The following is a 22,065-nucleotide window of genomic DNA, read 5'->3' as shown; positions in this document are numbered from 1 at the left end:
GTCTTTCGGGATTTGTGGGAGGAAACCGGAGCACCCGGCGGAAACCCACACAGACACGGGGAGAACGTGCAGACTCCGCACAGACAGTGACCCAAGCCGGGAATTGAACCCGGGTCCCTAGCGCCGTGAAGCAACAGTGCTAACCACTGAGGGTACAAGAAATCTATGAAGACCCCCCAACTCTGTAAATGGAGGAAGGATCACAATGCCCCCCCCCCCCCCCCCCGTCTGCTGAATACATTTATAATTGGACAATTAAAAAGGACGGGGGGGGGGGGGGGGGGGAGGAGAGGGGGGGGGTGCCCTTCTCTGGCTCTGTATGGACTAGCCCCACACATCACAGAGCACAATCCCACACAGACCCACTCCCCCTGAGGGTCACACTCACTCCCCCTGAGGGTCACACTCACTCACCCCCCCCTGAGGGTCACACTCACTCACCCCCCCCCCCCCCCAGGGTCACACTCACTCACCCCCCCCCGAGGGTCACATTCACTCACCCCCCTGAGGGTCACACTCACTCACCCACCCCCCCCCCCCCAGGGTCACACTCACTCACCCCCCTGAGGGTCACATTCACTCACTCCCACCGAGGGTCACACTCACTCATCCCCCCCCCTGAGGGTCACACTCACTCCCCCTGAGGGTCCCACTCACTCCCCCTGAGGGTCACACTCACTCACTCCCCCCGAGGGTCACACTCACTCACCCGGGGTCTCCTCCAGTGGGTGATGTTGATCTGCGAGCTCCCAGCTGCTCCATGGAGAGAGGAGGGGGCAGCGGGGAAGTGCGGATCCTCAAACAGGGCGAGGGGTCCGGGGGCCGGGGTAGCAGCGGGTCCGGGAGCCGGGAGGAGCTCAGCATTCCTCCTCAACACCCAACTACTGTCCTGGGAACCGGGAATGTGGGCAGCCCCACTCCAGGGTGCAGGGTACATGCTGCAAAGAGGGCCCCTCCCCGGTATTCCCAGCTGTTCCTGGATATTCCCAGCTCCTCCTGGGAATTCACAGCTCCTCCTGGGTATTCCCCGCTGTTCCTGGATATTCCCAGCTGCTCCTGGATATTCCCAGCTCCTCCTGGGTATTGGATATTCCCCGCTGTTCCTGGGTATTCCCAGCTCCTCCTGGATATTCCCAGCCCCTCCTGGATATTCCCAGCTCCTCCTGGATATTCCCAGCTGCTCCTGGCCAGTCTGTTCCGCAGGATATTCTGACTCCAGCCCCACTAACTCCAACGTCACGGTGAAGGTGGAGCAGCTCTTCCTGTTTGTAATCTGATCAAAGGCATGACTCAGATGTTATACAGAGGAGGCCATTCAGCCCATCCAGAATGCACCAGCCCTTGGAAAGAGCACCCTACTTTAGCCCAAACTATCCCAGTAACCACATCTAACCTTTTTGGATACTAAGGGGGCAATTTAGCACAGACAATCCACCTAACAGGTGTCATGGTGGCACCATGGTTTGCGCTGCTGCCTCACAGCAGCGAGGACCCGGGTTCGATCCCAGCCCCGGGTCACTGTTCACATGGAGTTTGCACATTCTCCCCATGTCTGCGTGGGTCTCGCCCCCACCACCCCAAATGTGCAGGGTAGGTGGATTGGCCACGCCAAATTGCCCCTTAGTTGGGAGAAACAAAATTGGGTACTTTAAGTTTATTTTTTAAAAAACAATCCATGTAACCGTTGGACTGTGGGAGGAAACCGGAGCACCCAGAGGAATCCCACGCAGACACGGGGAGAAAGTGCAAACTCCACAGTTTCACTGGTATGGCATCAAGGAGACCTGGAAAAACTGGAGTCAGTGGGATTCTGGGAGTGGGCGGGGGGACTTTCCTCTGGTTGGAGTCATACCCGGCACAAAGGAAGATGGTTGTGGTGGTTGGAGGTCAATCACCTCAGCTCCAGGACATCACTGCAGGAGTTCCTCACAGTAGTGTCCTCAGCCCCAACCATCTTCAGCTGCTTCATCAATGACCTTCCTTCCAACATAAGGTCAGACATGGGTATGTTCACTGATGACTGCATTCAACATTCCACACCATTTGCGACTTCTGACACTGAAGCAGCCCATGTGCAAATGCAGCAAGACCTGGACAATATCCAGGCTTGGGCTGACGAGTGGGAGTAACATTTGTGCCACACAAGTGCCAGGCAATGACCATCTCCAATATGAGGATCAAACCATTGCCCCTTGATATTCAATGGCATTACCATCACTGAATTCCCCCCTATCAACATCCTGCGGGTTACCATTGACCAGAAACTGAACTGGACTAGCCACATTAATACTGTGCCTCCATGTGCAGGTCAGAGAATGTGAATCTTGCAGCAAGTAACTCACCTCCTGACCCCCCAAAGCCTGTCCACATCTACAAGGCACAAGTCAGGAGTGTGATGGAATACTCTCCACTTGCTTGGATGAGTGCAGCTCCAACAACACTCAAGGAGCTCAACACCATCGAGGACAAAGCAGCCCCGCTTGATTGTTCCCCCTTCCACAAACATTCAAACCCTCCACCACTGACGCACAGTAACAGCCGTGTGTACCGTCTACAAGATGCACTGCAGGAACTCACCAAGATGATTAGGCCGCACCTTCCAAACCCACGACCATTACCATCCAGAGGGACAAGAGCAGCAGATACCTGGGAACCCCACCACCTGGAGTTTCCCCTCCAAGTCACTCACCACCCTGACTGGGAAATATATCGGCCGTTCCTTCACTGTCGCTGGGGCAACATCCTGGAACTCCCTCCCTAACAGCACAGTGGGTGTACCTACACCACATGGACTGCACTGCAGCGGTTCATGGCAGCTACTCACCACCACGTTCTCAATTAGGGATGGGCAACAAATGCAGGCCTAACCAGCATCATGCAAAAATGAATTTGAAAAAACTATCCACAAGCCCAATATTTCTTTCTTGTTACCCAAGTATTTATCTGATTAATACAAGTTTCTACGCTTCTCCCATGTCCCTTATTTTGCCAATTACATTGAATCTGTGCAAAATTAGTGTTGGATTCTGGCACATGTCAATGTCAATTTATTAAATTTGGTTTTAAGGATAAAACTCTCCAAAAATCTTGAGTGATCTTATTGAGTTCCAACCATGTCTATTTTATTTTCAGGTTTTAAAAAAATTTAAAATACTCAATTCTTTTTTTTTTCCCCAATGAAGGTATAATTTAGCTTGGCCAATCCAGCTACCTTGCAGATCTTTGGGTCATGGGGGTGAGACCCACGCAAACACAGAAAGAATGTGCAAACTGCATACGGACAGTAACCTGGGGCCAGGATTGAAACCAGGTCCTTGGTACCATGTGCTAACCACTGCACCACCATTAGGGAGGGCAACAAACATATTGTTTGCACAGAAAGGTTCCTGCATGTTGCTTCCAGCAGGTGTAAATGAGCCATTACAAACTTGACTGATTATCTGAATGTGGTTGTTAGTGAAGCTACTGTCACACTCATGATTGTTTAGCAAGTGCTGCCCAATCATGAAATCACATGTAACAGTAGATGTTTTGATTTGGATTTTGCAAGGCCAGGCTGGTTGAGCAGTCTGCACTCTGCCTATCATGGACAACTGAAGGAATAAGATATAATTTTCCTCCCTTCAATGTCTTTGTCATGCGTGGGCAGCACAAGTGGATACCACTTTGGCTTCACAGCGCCAAGGTCCCAGGTTCGATTCCCTGCTGGGTCACTGTCTGTGCAGTCTGCACGTTCTCCCCGTGTCTGCATAGGTTTCCTCCCACAGTCCAAAGACGTGCAGGTTAGGTGGATTGGCCATAATAAATTGCCCTTAGTGACCAAAAAGGGTAGGAGGGGCTACTGGGTGGAAGTGAGGGCTTAAGTGGGTCAGTGTAGAGTCGATGGGCCGAATGGCTTCCTTCTGCATTGTATGTTCTATGAAACATAAAAGGAGGCCATTTAGCTCTTTGGGCCTGTTCTTCAATTCAAAGAACTTAATTCCATATACCCACTTTACCCTGTTTCCGTTAATGCTTTCATATTCCAACAATCTATCGGTGGTTTCTCATTTGAAGCTAACAATTGCCATTTGTGAAAAGGGTTCCAAACTTCTACCATCCTTGTGTGTTTCTTAATTTCACTTCTGAAAGGACTGGCTCTAATTTTTAGACTGTCGCCTAGTCCCAGACTCAGCGGAAATACTTGATCTGTGCTGAAATATAAATATATTTTATCTCAACGCAAGCAAGTTTTTCCTACAGTTCTCAGCAGATTGCTTGTGGATCAGAAAACTTTCTACTCGCTTCTCACTAAATTCCTCATCCACCAAAATCTTAAATCGGTCTTTTCTCTTCGAAATTCTGATGGTTTTTATTTCTTTTCCTTCCTGCTACCTTTCTGGAATGTCCCCCACTGTTTGGAGCTTAGATTTCCGTAAACCTGGAATAATTGTATTTCAGTGCCTGTAAGGTTTTTATTGCGTTATGCCAAAACATCACCATCCATCACATACTGAGAATTCTGTTGTCACACGTCTGATTTAAAGGACAATACATTTTTTGTTCTAGAGCAGTGCATCTCAAACTATCTGATGTGGCGGACCGGCAGTTTTTTTTTCAATGTGCCAGGGACTGGTGAGCGAAACAAGCCAATCCAGGATTACTGTCTCTTTCTTTTCTGGGAACACTCCAAGTACCGGCAGACGATGGCTCGCGTACCGGCACCGGTACGCGTACCACACTTTGAGAAGCACTGTTCTAGAGTACTTTCTTTCCCAATTAAGGGGCAATTTAGCATGACCAAACCACCTACCCTGCACATCTTTGGGTTGTGGAGACGAAACCTATGCAGACACCAGAATGTGCAAGCTCCACACGGACAGTGACCCGGGCCGGGATCGAACCTGGGTTCTCAGCGCCATGAGGCGGCAGTGCTAACTGGCAGTGCACCTTTTATAACAAGAATTAAATATCTCAGATTTGAATCGGCGGAGGTCATACAAGGAGATATTCAGATAGGTGATTAAAATCTTTCTGAAAGGCAGGTTTTAACAACCTTCCTCTGTGGTAAGCGAGTAGTAGTTTAGGGAGTGAAGTGCAGAGCTTAATAGCCTAGGGAATTATGAAATGGTGGAGTGACTACAATAAGTGATGTACGAGGGGTGTTTGATGGAACCTTTCAGAGTATGAAGAAAACAAAGCAGCCATTACAGGCGAATGAAGGAAGGTGTCTGCGCTGGTTTGTCAAATGGATTCTTCATTCGTCAACTCAATCTGATGACACAATGAGAGTTGTCTCAATCACTTTATTGACAAGAATTACGGAAATACCACATTGGTCAGAAAAAGAACCAGAGAGAGTTTGGAACATCAGGAGCTCACTGTGATGACGCCATAATGCTAGCCACACCTAGAAACACAAGAAAAAAAAAGTTGTCAGCTCCACATTCTTAATTTGAAAACAACACACATCATAAGGATATCGCCTGTCTTCATATGCAGGGGAGCTGGTGGCATTGTCACTGGACTAATAATCCAGAGTCCCGGGTAATGCTCTTCACCATCCCACAGCAGATGGTGAAATTTGAATTTCACAAAAATCTGGAATTAAAAGTCTAATAATAACCATGAAACCCATCATCGATTGTCGTAACAACCCACCTGGTTCACCAATGTCCTTTAGGGAAGGAAATCTGCCGTCCTTATATAATCTACACATGACTCCAGGCCCACAGCAATGTGGTTGACTCTTTTTTAAGAACATCTTTCCAATTAAGAGGCAATTTAGCATGGCCAATCCACCTACCCTGCCCATCTTTGGGTTGTGGGGGTGAGACCCACGCAGGCACGGGGAGAATGTGCAAACTCCACATGGACAGTAACCCGGGATGTGGTTGACTCTTAACTGCCCCCCCCCCCCCCCACCGGGCTCTGGAACGGCCGAGTGAGACACTCCGTTCAAGGGTGATTAGGGATGGGCAACAAATGCTGGCCCAGCCCAGCGACACCCACACCCCAGGAATTAAAAAAATTCGGACTTGATGGTGTACTTCTGAAAGCTCAATAGTCTGTCACCCAGAACTGAGAGAAAGATTCTGTAAATTTGTTTGATCAGAGCTGTAGTGGGAAAGTGCCTTTAATGCACTAAAATGTCCCAATGTGCACCGAGGGACCATTATCAGATAAAAATCTGAAAGCCAGCTAGATTGTTCGTGGGCTGGAGGGAAATATGCCCTATATTCTGCTCCCAATAATAATCCAGTGATCACTATTACACTCCGCCGACTCAGAGAGCCCGGGTGCGTGACTACCAGCTGAGGGTATGAACGGTTTGAGCCCCCCCTCCCCCCGACTAGGCTGCCCGTGCTCTCATTTGCACAATAGGCAAACAGACGATGTGGCATTAGAATCACAACCTCAGCACGTCATTGCCACCAGGAAAGGGGAATGCAACCCTTTAATTAACACAGGAAACACAGCCACATTCTAACTGTGCCCGCCCTCAGGGTGAGGGACTGCTCTGATGAATAAAACTCACTGTCGAAATCAATCTTTTCCACAATGTTTTTTGGTTTGATACTTTCTTCTTGATTGCAGATGAAGATTTTCTCTGGCTCGGCCTCCGTCCAGCCGTACTTGCTCATCCAAACCTGCAGCTGTGCATCTGAAAAATAAACGTTTTCACACATTGATGAGACTTATTGGGTATAATTTAACTGTTCAATGACAAATTAAAATCCTGGTGACAGCGCGCGTCCATCCAACGGCGCATCGTGGCCAGACGTGCTGCAGCAGCAGCTGGGAGGTAAGGCTCGGAATGCGACCTTACAGGGAGGTGCTGCATCAAGGTCAGGTACTGTTTTTAAAAAATGTATTTTTATTACAAACACATATCAAAACAGGTAGGGCAGCAGGGTAGCATGGTGGTTAGCATAAATGCTTCACAGCTCCAGGGCCCCAGGTTCGATTCCCGGCTGGGTCACTCTCTGTGTGGAGTCTGCACATCCTCCCCGTGTGTGCGTGGGTTTCCTCCGGGTGCTCCGGTTTCCTCCCACAGTCCAAAGATGTGCGGGTAGGTGGATTGGCCATGCTAAATTGCCCATAGTGTTCTAAAAAGGTTAAGGGGTGGGGGGTTGTTGGGTTACGGGTATAGGGTGGATACGTGGGTTTGAGTAGGGTGATCATGGCTCGGCACAACATCGAGGGCCGAAGGGCCTGTTCTGTGCTGTACTGTTCTATGTTCCAGCAAATAAACACCCCGGAAAACACAATTCCCAACAATGAACTCTACCACCTGAACAGATTTGTTTCCCGTTTTCACCCCCCCCCCCCCCCCCCCCCCCCACCCCACGACGAACAGCTCCTCAAATACAAACATCCCTCACCTGAACTTGCCACGATAAGAATAATTTTTTAAAAACTAATTTGAGATGTGGGATTGCTGGGAAAGGCAGCAGCTAGTTTACAATCCCTTCGCCGCCTGTGAAAGCTTAAGACTACTGAGCACCTTCTGAGGGTGGTTAGGAGTCAACTATTGGGTTGCAACTGAATTAGGGCAGACAAGATATGGACAGTAAGTTTCCTTCCTTAAAAGACATTAGTGAATCGTTTTGACTTTTTTTTCCCGACAGTTCGACAACTTCATGGCCACTTCTACCGAAAACGTGGAATTTAAATGCTCAAATTGCCCTGGTGAGATTCAAACTCTGGATTATCGGTCCAGCAATTTAACCACTGGTTCAATTTAGCTTGGACGCCGAGACTGTGGCACCAGTTGAGGTGGTTCTTGAGGCTTGCCTTCTCGTCCAGCTCCACAGTGAGCTAATAGCACGAACAAGATTGGGACAGTGAGGACACTAGAGAGATGGTTTGGGGACGACGACTGCATCCGATGAAACTACACGGGCATTCAGTAGACTAGCGTGAGAAAGCAGTCTATCCATTACAAAAAGACTGGCATTAATCAACTGCGCAGCCTTATTTTGAGTACAAGGTGTTCGAAATCCTACATTTTCAGCTACAATTTTGTACCAAGTAGAGCGGCATGGTGGCCTACGGCGTGAGGTCCCAGGTTCGATCTCGGCCCCAGGCCACTGTTTGTTTGGAGTATGCACGTTCTCCCCATGTTCGTGTGGGTCTCGCCCCCACAACCCAAAGATGTGCAGGGAAGGAGGATTGGCCACGCTAAATTGACAATTAATTGGATAAAATTAATTGGGTACTCTTTTAAAAAAAATAATCGTACTGAGTCTGGGGAAGCACAAGAGGTGTACAAGTATACACGGTTTTGGAAGTCTGTTTGAATTGACCGATCATTTTGAATGTGGACCTATGAGCAGTGTAAACTGTGGGAAAGAATCATTAAATACCCACAGTGCAAAAGAGGCCATTTGGCCCATCGAGTCTGCACCAACTCTCTGAAAGAGCACTCTACTTACTCCCCTGCCCTATCCCCCGCAACCCCACCTTACCAGTGGACACTAAGGGGCAATTTAGCATGGCCAATCCACCTAACCTGCACATCTTTGGACTGTGGGAGGAAACCGACGCAGATATAGGGAGATTGTGCAAACTCCGTACAGACCCAAGGTCGGAATTGAACCCAGGACCCTGGAACTGTGAGGCAGCAGTGCTAACCACTAAAGGATGTGGATAGGAGAGAGTAAAACCCAGGTTTAACGACCACAAACTGACGGTTTATTGATGCATACATAAATAACCAAATTATTAGCAAGTCTTGTTCTACATGTTGCAATAGGAAATCCTTAATGGATCAACAGGAACTACTGTACCAGGGCTTTTTAGAAGGGGAACCAAAACATAAATTTTAATTGATGCCAGGTTTCAAACTTTGGTCCCAACGATGAAGATTTTAACGGTCTGATAATGTAGCTGGTAAAGCAACTGTTTCCTTCTCTTCCCTCCCAAAGGTGTTAATTTATCTTGCAGCCATTCAAATCCAGGTACCCTCAAGCGACTCATCCAAGCAGCAGCCATGCTTCAAATAAAGAGTGCGAGCAGGTCGGTCAAAAACAATACTGGTGTTTAGATTGCAGAGAAATCATCTGATCCACTTCATAAAGAAACACGGGGATCAGATGTCAAACCATGAGGTCGGGGGTTAAGGCCCAGCCCATTCTGAAGCAACGTAAGATCCAACTGAGGAAAGACTGAATCAAACTGGGGATGTTTCCATGTTTCTGTCTTAATTCCACACTGCTTTTACAAACAGGTCCTGGGAACAGTCCATAATATTTTCACTGCATTAAATTACGCAAGTGAAGGGTCATAATTGAAAAGTGTAAAAAGGAAGATTAGCTAAATCATGAAGTGATGAGGCATCAGCAAGGATTGTTTTAAAAATTTGCAGATCATGAGGGAAACAGACCATTGAGCAAGAGGTCCCACAGCTTTGAGCTCCATGGAAAGAACAAACGAATATAGGACAACATGATGATTTTCATTCCAACACAATAGTGGCGAAGGCGAACCATATTTCTTTTTTAAAAGTTTTAAAAAATAAATTTAGAGTACACAATTAATTTTTTCCAATTAATTGTCAATTTAGCATGGCCAATCCACCTACCCTGCACATCTTTGGATTGTGGGGGTGAGACCCACGCAGACACAGAGAGAATGTGCAAACTCCACACAGACAGTGACCCAGAGCCGGGATCGAACCTGGGACCTCGGCGCCGTGAGGCTGCAGGGCTAATCCACTGCGCCACCGTGCTGCCCGATATTTCTGACTACAGAACATTGTTATATTTACATTAAATTTAGTTAAAAAAATATATAAATTGAAAGTATTCAATTCTTTCATTTCCAATTAAGCATCAATTTAGCATGTCCAATCCACCTAGCCTGCATATCTTTGTGGGGGCGAGATCCACGCAAAAAGTGATCCGGGGCCGGTATCGAACCCATGGCCTCGGGGTTCGCCCTTAAATTTAGTTCTATTAAATAATAGTCTTTATTAATGTCACAAGTAGGCTTACATTAACACTGCAATGAAGTTACTGTGAAAATCCCCTAGTCACCACACTCCGGCACCTGTTCGGGTACACAGAGGGAGAATTCAGAAAGCCCAATTCACCTAACAGCACGTCTTTGGGGACTTGTGGGAGGAAACTGGAGCACCCGGAGGAAACCCACACAGACACGGGGAGTACGTGCAGACTCCGTACAGACAATGACCCAAGTTGGGAATCGAACCTGGGTCCCTGGAGCTGTGAAGCAACAGTGTGAACCACTGTGCTATCATTCTAAAAAGATTTATTAGCCGCGTGTTTTACAATTGCAGCTCAGGGCAAACCAGGTCGCCTGCAACAGACCACGGCAATTCTATCTCCCAGTCATATTGACCCCTACCTGTCAGATCTCCTAACATTTCCGCCAGCAGCCACTTCTCAATTGTTTGATAAGTGATCCCGACAACGTGGCAGATAACTGTGGGAAGAATTCCAACACGTTAGGAGGAGCCATCATAGATAGAATACAACAAAACGGTCTTGCTGGCAATTGAGTCAAACACAAGTATCTGTTTTATGCGAAACCCACCAAATGAACCATAACAACTGTTCCAATTCTTCCAACAAAGGTACAACTATCTTCTTAAGATCCCACAAACGGCACTAACATGTTCCCTCAAAGATCAGATTTCTGCTCTTATAGAATCATAGAATTGTTACAGCACAGAAGGTGGCAGGCAATTCATGGACGTTATTCATAGAATCCCTACAGTGCAGAATGAGGCCATTCGGCCTATCAAGTCTGCACTGACCCTTTGAAAGAGCAACCTACCTAAACCCACGGCTGCATCCTATCGCAGTAACCCCACCTAACCCATTGGACACTTAAGGGGCAGTTTAGTGTCGCCAATCCACCTTATCTCCACATCTTTGGACTGTGGGAGGAAACTGGAGCACCTGGAGGAAGCCCACGCAGACAAGGGGAGAAAGTGCAAACTCCACACAGTCACCTGGGTCCCTAATGCTGTGAGGCAGCAGTGCTAACCATTGTGCCACCCTCTTACAAACAGGTCCTGTGACTATAATTACATGTTATGCCGAGAAGCACCTTAGATCATGTTACGGTTGAGTTGTTGTTACTGCCAGTTGGTGATGACGTCGCCCCTCCTTATCCTCTTGTCTCGCTAAGCAATTTCGTAAGAAATCTACTAGTTTAAAACCCACGGTGTGTCAGTAGCTGGCAGGCAGAATTTTATCCCTTTTGCATGGTTCCCTAATCCGTTTCCAGGAAAATCAAAGCAATTTTCCGATCAGGACCTGTACTTACATTTTCGCACGGAATCTTCAAAGCTTGTTATGCCATCAATCAGCTCAGAGTTTTCTTCCAGGTTGCGCTGGACAGAGAAGTACATTGAAATTAAATAACTGATGTTCCATAGCAGAGGGTAGTGGCTATCATATCACCATCTTCTACCAGCTGATTAATCTCCAGAAACCCAGCGAGTGGTTGGGGTCGGGAATGCGCTGCCTGGAAGTGTGGTGGAGGCAGGTTCATTCCAAGAATTTCAAGAGGGCGTTAGATAATTACTTGAATAGAAACAATGTGCAGGGGTATGGGGAAAAGTCAGGGGAATGCCACTCAATCACAATGTTCGTTTGGAGAGCTCGTGCAGACACGATGGGCCGAATGGCCTCCTTCTGCATTGTAGCAATTCTGCGATGGAAGGAAGATCTGATACAGAAATTAAACTGTAATACCTGCCTCCTCTCAATGCACAATGACAACCACACCATATACACGTGAAAACCCAGCTCCTTTGCCAAGCTGAGGTGACTGATGCATGGGCACTTTAGCAGAAACACGATGGGGCAAACAAGAGTCAGATATTTTAATCTCGCTGCCGAGAGTATTGGTGTGTCCTCAGCCTCCAGCGCTGTCACTTTACAGTCAATCACTGGACAAAGTGATAATGACACAAAGTGGCTGTCTATAATCATCCCCCCACCTGTAGGAAACCATTCATCCTCCAACAGCAGCAAGGATGGCATCAGAAATGTAGCACATCTGGGAACTGCAGTAGCAAACCTTTGCGCGGTCACACCAGGTTTAAGCGCACTGCCGCATCACAAGGTGGCCCCCATGCCAGAGGCAGAGTTGAACAGAATGCAATATTGAAGCCACATTTTAACTCTCACAGCTCCAGGGAACCTTGCTGCCTTGCACTCAGCAATAAGGTACGTTTACTTGTGAGCTTCTAACATGGCAACACAACGGGAGGTACTTTACTCACCCAGAAATCCTGAAAGTGGCAGGTCTCCAGCAGATCACCGAGACTGAGAATCTGTTGGATCGGCCGCTCCTCCTGCTGTTTAATGCCCCATTAAGGAAGATTCATTTCACTACTTTAAGCAACGTTCTGTGCCATTGTGAGGAAGTTCGGATTACTTTTGAAACACATCATTCCAGGGGCGGCACGGTGGCACAGTGGTTAGCACTGCTGCCTCACCGCGCCAAGGCCCCAGGTTCGATCTCAGCCCCGTGGAGTTTGCACATTCTCCCCGTGTCTGCGTGGATTTCACCCCCACAAGCCAAAAAGATGTGCAGGGTAGGTGGATTGGCCACGCTAAATTGCCCCTTTCTACCACTGATCACTGGCAGCCACCTACATCGGACAGCTGGGACCAACCATCTGACAACCCTACAAGAGTTAACCTTAGAAGACAAGCTTTATCGGGCAATTTGTCACATCCTGATACCCCCACATAATATTTAACAGAGGGGCACAGGAAGCTTTGGAGCTGGTCTGTCTCTCCTGTGTTAATCTAATCAGCAGGCACCTGGTAAAAGGTGGTGAAAGTCTATCTTCAATATAGGTTTTGACCCTGTGAAACACAAGTGCAGATTTCATAAATGCTTCCCCACACAGGTAGAAACTGGTTCTTAAACACATGCCCTAACCTCACTCCAATTAGCAGCACTCGCTCTCAATCACAACTACAGCATTCACTCAATTGTCACAGAATTTGCAACATCAACACTGTGGAACTCACTTTGCTGACAGACGTGGTCATCGCACCATTTGGTACTGCAGTGAGCAGCAGAGCACAGGTATCATAGCAAGGGCTTTATCATCCACCCCCCCACCGAATAAATTGTGTTTTTAAAAATAAATTTAGAGTATCCAATGCTTTCTTTTCCAATTAAGGGGTAATTTTGTGTGGCCAATCCACCTACCCTGCACATTTTTGGGTTGTGGGGGTGAGACCCACGCAGACACAGGGAGAATGTGCAAACTCCACATGAATGGACAGTGACCCGGGGCCGGGATCGAACCCGGGTCCTCGGCGCCGTGAGGCAGCAGTGCTAGCCACTGCGCCGCCGTGTCACCCTAGAGTAAATTGTGTTAACCCCAATGCACTCACTATTGTTAGTAGCGGCCTCAAACCACAACCATCATTGGCAGTGAACATGCGGCTGAATGGAAAGAGCAATGAGGGCGGACAGTGCGCAGGTGAGACAGTGAAGGTCAGTGCGGCAGAAAGGGAAGCGGAATCAATGCAACTTCTCAGAAAGCAGAACTAGCAGAAAATTGCAAAAACAGTCCCACAAAAACTGGACAGAATGGTACCAGACCAAACTCCTCTGATGGTATACTGGGTCAATACAATACCAGATATACAAAACTGCAAGGCTCAAAGTGGGACTTGAACTCGCAACCTTCTGACTCAAAGGGGAGCGAGCAACCCACTGAACCATGGCCAAGGCGAGAGGGTTCGCAAAAATATCAAGAGCCAGTAACCCTGGCACCGTGGGTCTTGATGCCAAAGGATGGCCCAAGGGATGTACACAGTTCATTTTTTTTGAAGTGAGTGGGAAATATTCCTTGAAAGAACTGCCCCTTCCACCAGGTTCACTCCCTCCACCCCAGTGATGAAGACCCAAGCGCAAATACATTCATAGCCCGGGGCTATCGAAAAGCAGAATTTGTTGCAGCACGGTGGCGCAGTGGTTAGCACTGCTGCATCACGGCGCCAGGGTCTCAGGTTCGATCCTGGCCCCAGGTCACTGTCCATATGGAATTTACACATTGCACCCGTGTCTGTGTGGGTCTCACCCCCACAACCCAAAACGATGTCCAGATAAGGTGGATTAGCCCTTAATTGAAAAAAAAAGAATCGGAAGCTCAAAATTTATATGAAAAGCTGACTCTGAGGGTCCTGTGCTGAAGCAGCAGGCTGCTTTGTAAGGATACATGCGTCTGGTCGATCATACATTTGCAGAGTGTGAAATCTGTGTGCGGCAAGTTGGTGAGTGCTTTCAGCAGGATCTGTGCAGTGACAGTGGTCTGGAAGAATGCAGGATTAAACTGATACCTGTGCAAGGAAGAAAAAAGGCAAAAGGGTCACGCTGATAGCCGTTTTTGCACACTGTGATTTCCTTTCAGTTAGTCTCCCAGTAGAATAGATTACCGACAGAAAGACAGCAAATCTGATCCCAGCTCCTGGGCAACGCAGCGTCTAGCAGGTATTTAAAAAGATTCAAACCTCAAAGCGGTTACGTGTGAAGGGTTTAAAATAGGAGCAAGTGTTTTCACAGACAGGAACGTTGGGAACCCGAAGGTGGAAATTTAAGGCAACTGGCAAAAAAAAAACAAATGGCGAGAGGGGAAAAGCATTTTTCTCCGCAGTGAGTGTTTGGGATCTGGAATGCACTGGTTGAGGGTGTGCCAGAGGCAGGTTGAATCGAGGCATGATCTGGGCTAGGAGGCAAAGGCAGTGGAGTTGCACTGGGTAAATTGCTCCTGCAGAGGGCCATCATGGGCATATTGGTCTGAATGGCCTCCGACTGGGCTGTAAGCCTAGCCCAGTTACAATGCTACAATTCACCTCTGAAACTTTGGAATGGGGTAAGGGAATCAGCCAGTGCTTGGGTTTGAAAATGAAAATGGCTTATTGTCACGAGTAGGCTTCAATGAAGTTACTGTGAAAAGCCCCTAGTCGCCACATTCCGGCGCCTGTCCGGGGGGGCTGGTACGGGAATCGAACCGTGCTGCTGGCCTGCCTTGGACTGCTTTAAAAGCCAGCGATTTAGCCGAGTGAGCTAAACCAGCCCCTGGTTTGGTCTCAATAACAGATTATCTTGCAGCAATTGTAATCTCATAATGGAGAGACTAGGAATAGTGAAGGTAGGGAGTCACTAGTTGGATTACAGTCACAGTAATGTGATTATAACCAACAATGGGGCAGCACCTTCAGGAAAGGAGAGAAAAGTGGAACAGGACTTTCAAAGTTAAATCAAATCCAGATGAAGGAAAAACAAAACAAGAGATATACGTACAGTTTCAGAACTGCCAGATTGGCTTCTAGATCATATGCATTCTCCCTGGTCTGTGTTTCCACGTAGCGTTCCAATGTTGCGAGATTCTCAGGATTATACCTATGGAGGGGGGAAAAAAGGACACAATGGGAGCGAGCATCTTCTCACTGTAATCCAGAGGCCTGGATTAATAACCCAGAGAACAGGGGAGTTAAATCCCACTGTGGCTGTTTGAGTATTTGAATTCAGTTAAATGAATGTGAAAAGAAAAATATGAGTAAAAGATTCCGTTCAGCTGCTGGATTGTTATAAAAATCCAACTTGCTCGTTCAGGGATGGAAACCTGCCACTCTTAAAAGGTCTTAACCATTCAAAGATGCGCAGTTTAGGTGGTTTGGCCATGCTAAATTGCCCCTTAGTGTCCAATGTCAAGCAGTTGAGGTTATGGGGATACAGGGATAGGGTGGGAGACTGGGCCTAGATGCTCTTTTGGAGGGTCAGTACAGACATGGCGGGCCGAATGGCCTCCTTCTGCACTGTAGGGATTCTATGGTTGACCCTATACTATCCTAAATTGTATTAAGATCTTCACAACAACAGGGTCCCAGGTTCGATTCCCGGCTTTGGTCACTGTCTGTGTGGAGTCTGCACGTTCTCCCCGTGTCTGCGTGGGTTTCCTCCGGGTGCTCCGGTTTCCTCCCACAAGTCCCGAAAGACGTGCTGTTAGGTGAATTGGTGATTCTGAATTCCCCCTCTGTGTACCTGAACAGGTGCCGGGATGTGGCGACTGGGGACTTTTCACAGTAACTTCATTGCAGTGTTAATGTAAGCCTACTTGCGACAATAATAAAGACCCAACTCCACCTCAACTGGACAACTACGGATGAGCATTAAATCCCAATCTTTCCAACGACATTCAAAAACAAAGAGAAAACAAAACAAATAACCTGTTTTCAGTGACATTGATGAGGCAGTCACATTGGCCAAGACACCAAGGAGAACTCCCATATTTTCAATAGTGCCAATGGGATTTCTGACATCGACCTGAACAGTGGAAGAGGCCTCACTGTAACATGTCTGATTTTGAGCTCTCCCTCAGCGCTGAAGTTTTAACCCATTACGAGTTTGAATCCACCAAACTTCCTGGTCACCAATACTCCAGTCACTGATGCCGGAGGGTGAGCTGGGAAATCAATGGGCAGCACTTTCATTTTGGAGTAGCAAGGCCGCGGGTTCCAGGAGTTGAGCAAGGCTGATGACCATGACGACCAAGGCTGATGACCATGACGACCAAGGCTGATGACCATGATGACCAAGGCTGATGACCATGCCTATGCAGCGCTGAGGGAGCACTGCCCTGTTTCAGATGCCACGTGTTTCAGAGGAAACGTTCAGCTGAAGCCCCACCTGCCACGATGATTTTGAAATAAAGCAGGGCATTGGTGTCCTGGACAATATTTAATCACATTATCAATTTCACAAAAACGTTACCCGCATCACTCTCACGTTGCTGTTTGTGGCAAGGGAACCGATTGTCCCGGATTTTACAGGAAGATCCCACTGCCCACTTAGTGGGCAGCACGGTAGCATGGTGGTTAGCATCAATGCTTCACAGCTCCAGGGTCCCAGGTTCGGTTCCCGGTTGGGTCACTGTCTGTGCGGAGTCTGCACGTCCTCCCCGTGTGTGCGTGGGTTTCCTCCGGGTGCTCCGGTTTCCTCCCACAGTCCAAAGATGTGCGGGTTAGGTGGATTGGCCATGCTAAATTGCCTGTAGTGTCCTAAAAAGTAAGGTTAAGGGGGAGTTGTTGGGTTACGGGTATTGGGTGGATACGTGAGTTTGAGTAGGGTGATCATTGCTCGGCACAACATCGAGGGCCGAAGGGCCTGTTCTGTGCTGTACTGTTCTAAATTCTAAATCCCGTAAAAGGACCAATTAGCTGGGGCACTGATTTCCCGGTGACAGCCATGCTGGAGCTGTGCATCCCGCACTGGACACACCTGCACTCATTCTCTTCGATACTCCCTCCAGTCTACTCTGGGAGGCACCCCACCCCCACCAGTCCGGGCATAACCCCCGACACAACCACACACCCACCAGCCCGGGCACAACCCCTGACACAACTCCACCCCCACCAGCTCGGGCACAACCCCTGACACAACCCCACACCCACCAGCCCGGGCACAACCCCACTAGCAACAGCCCAGGCACGACTCCACCCCCAACAGCCTGGGCACAACCCCACTCCCAAAACAGAAAGTAGGAGCAGGAGGCTGTTCGGCCATTCATTATAATGGTGGGTGATCATCCAACTCAATCGCCAGTCCCCCCTCCCCTCAAACTGGGTCACTGTCTCTCTCTCTGCCCCCCCCCTACTATCCTCTGCCCCCCACTATCCTCCGCCTCCCCCCACTATCCTCCGCCCGCCCCCCCATCCTCCACCCCCCCACCACTATCCACCGCCCCCCCCACCACTATCCTCCGTCCCCCCCACCACTATCCTCCGTCCCCCCCACCACTATCCTCCGCCCGCCCCCCCATCCTCCACCCCCCCCATCCTCCGTCCCCCCCACCACTATCCTCCGTCCCCCCACCCCTATCCTCCGCCCCCCCACCCCTATCCTCCGCCCCCCCCACCCCTATCCTCCGCCCCCCCACCCCTATCCTCCGCCCCCCCCCACCCCTATCCTCCGCCCCCCCCCACCCCTATCCTCCGCCCCCCCACCCCTATCCCCTCCGCCCCCCACCCCTATCCTCCGCCCCCCCCCACCCCTATCCTCCGCCCCCCCCCACCCCACCCAATCCTCCGCCCTCCCCCCCCCCACCCCAATCCTCCGCCCTCCCCCACCCCACCCCAATCCTCCGCCCTCCCCCACCCCACCCCAATCCTCCGCCCTCCCCCACCCCACCCCAATCCTCCGCCCTCCCCCACCCCACCCCAATCCTCCGCCCTCCCCCACCCCACCCCAATCCTCCGCCCTCCCCCACCCCACCCCAATCCTCCGCCCTCCCCCACCCCACCCCAATCCTCCGCCCTCCCCCACCCCACCCCAATCCTCCGCCCTCCCCCACCCCACCCCAATCCTCCGCCCTCCCCCACCCCACCCCAATCCTCCGCCCTCCCCCACCCCACCCCAATCCTCCGCCCTCCCCCACCCCACCCCAATCCTCCGCCCTCCCCCACCCCACCCCAATCCTCCGCCCTCCCCCACCCCACCCCAATCCTCCGCCCTCCCCCACCCCCACCCCAATCCTCCGCCCTCCCCCACCCCACCCCAATCCTCCGCCCTCCCCCACCCCACCCCAATCCTCCGCCCTCCCCCACCCCAATCCTCCGCCCTCCCCCACCCCACCCCAATCCTCCGCCCTCCCCCACCCCACCCCTATCCTCCCCCCCCACCCCTATCCTCCGCCCCCCCACCCCTATCCTCCGCCCCCCCCACTCCTATCCTCCACCCCCCCCACTCCTATCCTCCGTCCCCCCACCCCTATCCTCCGCGCCCCCCCACCCCTATCCTCCGCTCCCCCCCCTATCCTCCGCTCCCCCCACCCCTATCCTCCGCCCCCCCCAATCCTCCGCTCCCCCCACCCCTATCCTCCGCTCCTCCACTATCCTCCGCTCCCCCCCCACCCCTATCCTCCGCCCTCCCACCCCTATCCTCCGCCCCCCCCACCCCTATCCTCCGCCCCCCCCACCCCTATCCTCCGCCCCCCCCCCACCCCTATCCTCCGCCCCCCCCCACTATCCTCCGCCCCCCCCCACCCCTATCCTCCGCCCCCCCCCCCACTATCCTCCGCCCCCCCCCCCACTATCCTCCGCCCCCCCCCCCCACTATCCTCCGCTCCTCCCGGAGTTGTGCACTCTGGCTGTGGGATCTTGCTGTGCGACTCGGTCATGTTTCCACCATGCCGGGGTGGGTAATTGCGGGAGTCTGACCGCCGGGCGCTATGTAAATGCAGCTCGGGGCCATTGTTGGGGCGGTTGCCCGGCTCCCGGCCGCTCCGCTCCCTCCCTGCCTCTCACCGGTCGATGCCTTTCAGCAGCTTGCCAACATTGGCCCTCATCTGCTCGATAGCGCTCATGGCCGCCTCCGTCCCGCTTCACAGTCGCTGCTTTGGGGCCCGTGGCAGACGGCGAGGCCTCGGCTCACGTTGCTGCTCCGCACCGGACAGGGTAAAGGGGAAAGCCGTGAGCGAGCGTGCGCCAAACCGCCGCCTCCACACCCTCTGCGCGTGCGCAGCCCCGCCCAAACCGCCGCCTCCACACCCTCTGCGCGTGCGCAGCCCCGCCCAAACCGCCGCCTCCCCACCCTCTGCGCGTGCGCAGCCCCGCCCAAACCGCCGCCTCCCCACCCTCTGCGCGTGCGCAGCTCCGCACAGACCGCCGGCTCCCCTTACTGCGCGTGCGCCACGCTGCCCGAACGGCCGGCTCCCCTTACTGCGCGTGCGCCACAGTGCCCGGACCGCCGGCCCCCCTCACTGCGTGTGCGCCACACTACCCGGACTGTCAGCTCTGCGCGTGCGCAGCCCCGCCCAGACCGTCGGCTCCGCGCGTGCGCCGACCCCGTCAATCGGTGCAGCGTGGCGCATGCGCTTTCTTGAGCTACAAATTGCTGGACGTTTTGTGTTCAATCGCTAGAATTTTACAATCCATCTCCCTCACAGGGATGAAGGAGCTGACTATTGTTTGTTGTACACATAATAATAATGCTTACTCTTGATAATCAGTCCCATTATTTTATAATGAGGCAGTAAGGCTGAGTCTGTAAGAACATAGGGGCAGGGAGAGGCCAGTTAGCTTCTTATGCCATTCAGAGATAAGACATAGGAGCAGAATTAGGCCACTCGGCCCATCGAATCTGCACCGCCATTCAATCCTGGCTGATATTGTTCTTATTCCATTCTCCTGCCTTCTCCCCATAACCCCTGATCCCTTTATTAATCAAGAACCTATCTATCTCTGTCTTAAAGACACTCAGTGATTTGGCGTCCATAGTCTTCTGCAGCAAGGAGTTCCACAGATTCACCACCCTCTCGCTGAAGAAATTCCTCCTCATCTCAGTATTAAAGCATCGTCCCTTCAGTCTGAGGCTGTGTCCTCGGGTTCTAGTCTTCCCTACTAGTGGAAACATCTCCACGTCCACTCTATCCAGGCCTCTCAGTATCCTGTACATTTAATGGCTGACCCACAACCTAACTCCATAAAACCACCTTTGCCCCGTATCCCCTTACACCTTTGGATCTCTCTCTCTTCAGCTACCATACCAGGTTGGTGACCATGGACCTCCATGTTAATCTTGCACTGGATGTCTGGATCATCTTCATCGGTGGTACATTCATCCACTTTGAAAGGCTCTTTATAAAGATTGTTCTTTATCTCGTTCACCATCCATCTTTCCCATCCTATCACACTTTCTAAATATGATGACTTCATACGTGCCCAAGAAATTTCTGATCTTGGTCAGCAATTATTTCTGTCTCAGAGTTCATCAGCACGTCTTCACTGGTCGGTGTGACTTGACCTGGATAGCTTCATTAGTCACCTAAAAACATCACTCTACAACCTCAAATCTTCTCTGCATTTGGTTAACAAAATTTTACCAATCTCAGGATTAAAGTTAACAATTGATTTCTAATATCTTGTGGAATTAATAGTTCCAAACTTTGTGTGTAGAAGTGTTTGCTAACTTTACACCTGAAAGGTTCTAATATTGTTGGCCATTACCCCAGTCCTGGACTCGCTGTCCAGTGGAAGTAGTTTAATTCTATCTGTTCCCCTTCATATCTTGCAAACCACAATCTTTTCACCATTTAAATTTCATGGTAGTTTGTGTAATTTCTCCTTGTAATTTAACTCTTAGAACTGGTCTCATTCTGGTGAATCTACAACCAACCCACCCCCACCAACAACACCACCTCCAAGGTCTAACATATCCTTCCTGAAGTGTACCCAGGACTGAATCAAGCTTTGCATAGTATTTTTAAAAAAAATTTAGAGTCAATTTTTTTTTCCCAATTAAGGGGCAATTTAGCATGGCCAATCCACCTAACCTGCACATCTTTGGGTTGTGGGGGCAAAACCCACGCAGACACGGGGAGAATGTGCAAACTCCGCACAGACAGTGACCCAGGGCTGGGATTCAAACCCGGGTCCTCAGCGCTGCAGTCCCAGTGCTAACCACTGCGCCACATGCTGCCCTTCAAGCTTTGTATAGTTGAAGCATGACCACTACATCCTTGCATTCTGGTCCTCAAGATATACAGGCCAACTTTCCAGAAGCTTTTTTGATTATTTTCTGTACCTGTTTTAAAAAATACATTTTGAGTACCCAATTATTTTTTTTCCCAGTTTGGGCCAATTTATCATGGCCAATCCACCTACCCTGCACATCTTTAGGGTTGTGGGGATGAAACCCACGCAGACACGGGGAGAATGTGCAAACTTCACACGCACAGTGACCCGGGGCCGGGATCGAACCCGGGTCTTCGGCACTGTGAAGCAGCAGTGCTAACCTCTGCGCCATCATGCTGCCCGTCTGTACTGGTTTATAACATTTTAATTATCTCCATATCTGGATCCCAATATCTCTTTGTACATCTAAAATTACACGAACGTCAGCAGAAAAGCATAACGTCAGGAGGGGCCCAGGATATACAATCTGCGGGATTCCCCTTTGGTGGGTTCCTCCGCTTCGCCGGAAGTGCACCCACACACGCGGGGTTCGCAACGGCGTGTGGGTGGCCGCAATGGGAAACCATTCCGGAAAACAGGACTGGCGGGACGGAGAATCCCGCCCAAT

General features: G+C 50.4%; 2 protein-coding genes across 5 annotated transcripts in view; both read right to left on the bottom strand.

Moving 5' to 3' along the window:
• The window catches only part of LOC119957962 (calpain-3-like), a 34,983-nt gene extending 33,634 nt beyond the window's left edge, over positions 1-1,349 (bottom strand). For 2 of the 3 annotated variants that reach the window (XR_005458949.1, XM_038786198.1), the window contains exon 1: positions 710-1,349. Coding sequence is in view for 2 of the 3 variants with exons in the window: in XM_038786198.1 (XP_038642126.1) it covers positions 710-937 (228 nt within the window). In the remaining variant the exon portion in view is untranslated. The remainder of the gene's footprint in view (positions 1-709) is intronic. The other variant, XM_038786197.1, reaches the window with a different exon arrangement.
• Positions 1,350-5,268: 3,919 nt separating this feature from the next.
• Positions 5,269-19,509, bottom strand: eif3k (eukaryotic translation initiation factor 3, subunit K). 2 transcript variants are annotated; one of them, XM_038786094.1, is made up of 8 exons: positions 19,290-19,509; positions 15,289-15,387; positions 14,204-14,324; positions 12,242-12,316; positions 11,278-11,344; positions 10,351-10,428; positions 6,518-6,643; positions 5,269-5,389 (listed from the first exon to the last, which is right to left on the bottom strand). In XM_038786094.1, exons 1-8 carry the CDS (start codon positions 19,346-19,348, stop codon positions 5,358-5,360), a joined length of 657 nt encoding a protein of 218 aa, XP_038642022.1. In that variant the 5' UTR covers positions 19,349-19,509; the 3' UTR covers positions 5,269-5,357. The 2 variants fall into 2 exon arrangements, with proteins under 2 accessions (XP_038642022.1, XP_038642023.1); XM_038786095.1 differs by lacking the exon at positions 15,289-15,387 and having other exon boundaries at positions 19,290-19,488.
• Positions 19,510-22,065: the final 2,556 nt, after the last annotated feature.

Source organism: Scyliorhinus canicula, chromosome 27, assembly GCF_902713615.1.
Source record: "Scyliorhinus canicula chromosome 27, sScyCan1.1, whole genome shotgun sequence".
Taxonomy (NCBI): Eukaryota; Metazoa; Chordata; class Chondrichthyes; order Carcharhiniformes; family Scyliorhinidae; genus Scyliorhinus; species Scyliorhinus canicula.
Note: the sequence above shows the minus strand (reverse complement) of the source record. Positions and strands in the feature narration are given on the sequence as shown.

Bases quoted from the DNA above. Each gene is read 5' to 3' on its own strand.
- eif3k (XM_038786094.1), bottom strand. From the start codon at position 19,348: ATGAGCGCTATCGAGCAGATGAGGGCCAATGTTGGCAAGCTGCTGAAA. The intron at 12,317-14,203 runs GTATCCTTACAA...GGCATTAAACAG, and splicing joins GTATGATCGACCAGACGCAT to CAGGAGGAGCGGCCGATCCA. The intron at 10,429-11,277 runs GTAAGTACAGGT...TTCTTCCCACAG, and splicing joins TGAAGATTCCGTGCGAAAAT to TTATCTGCCACGTTGTCGGG.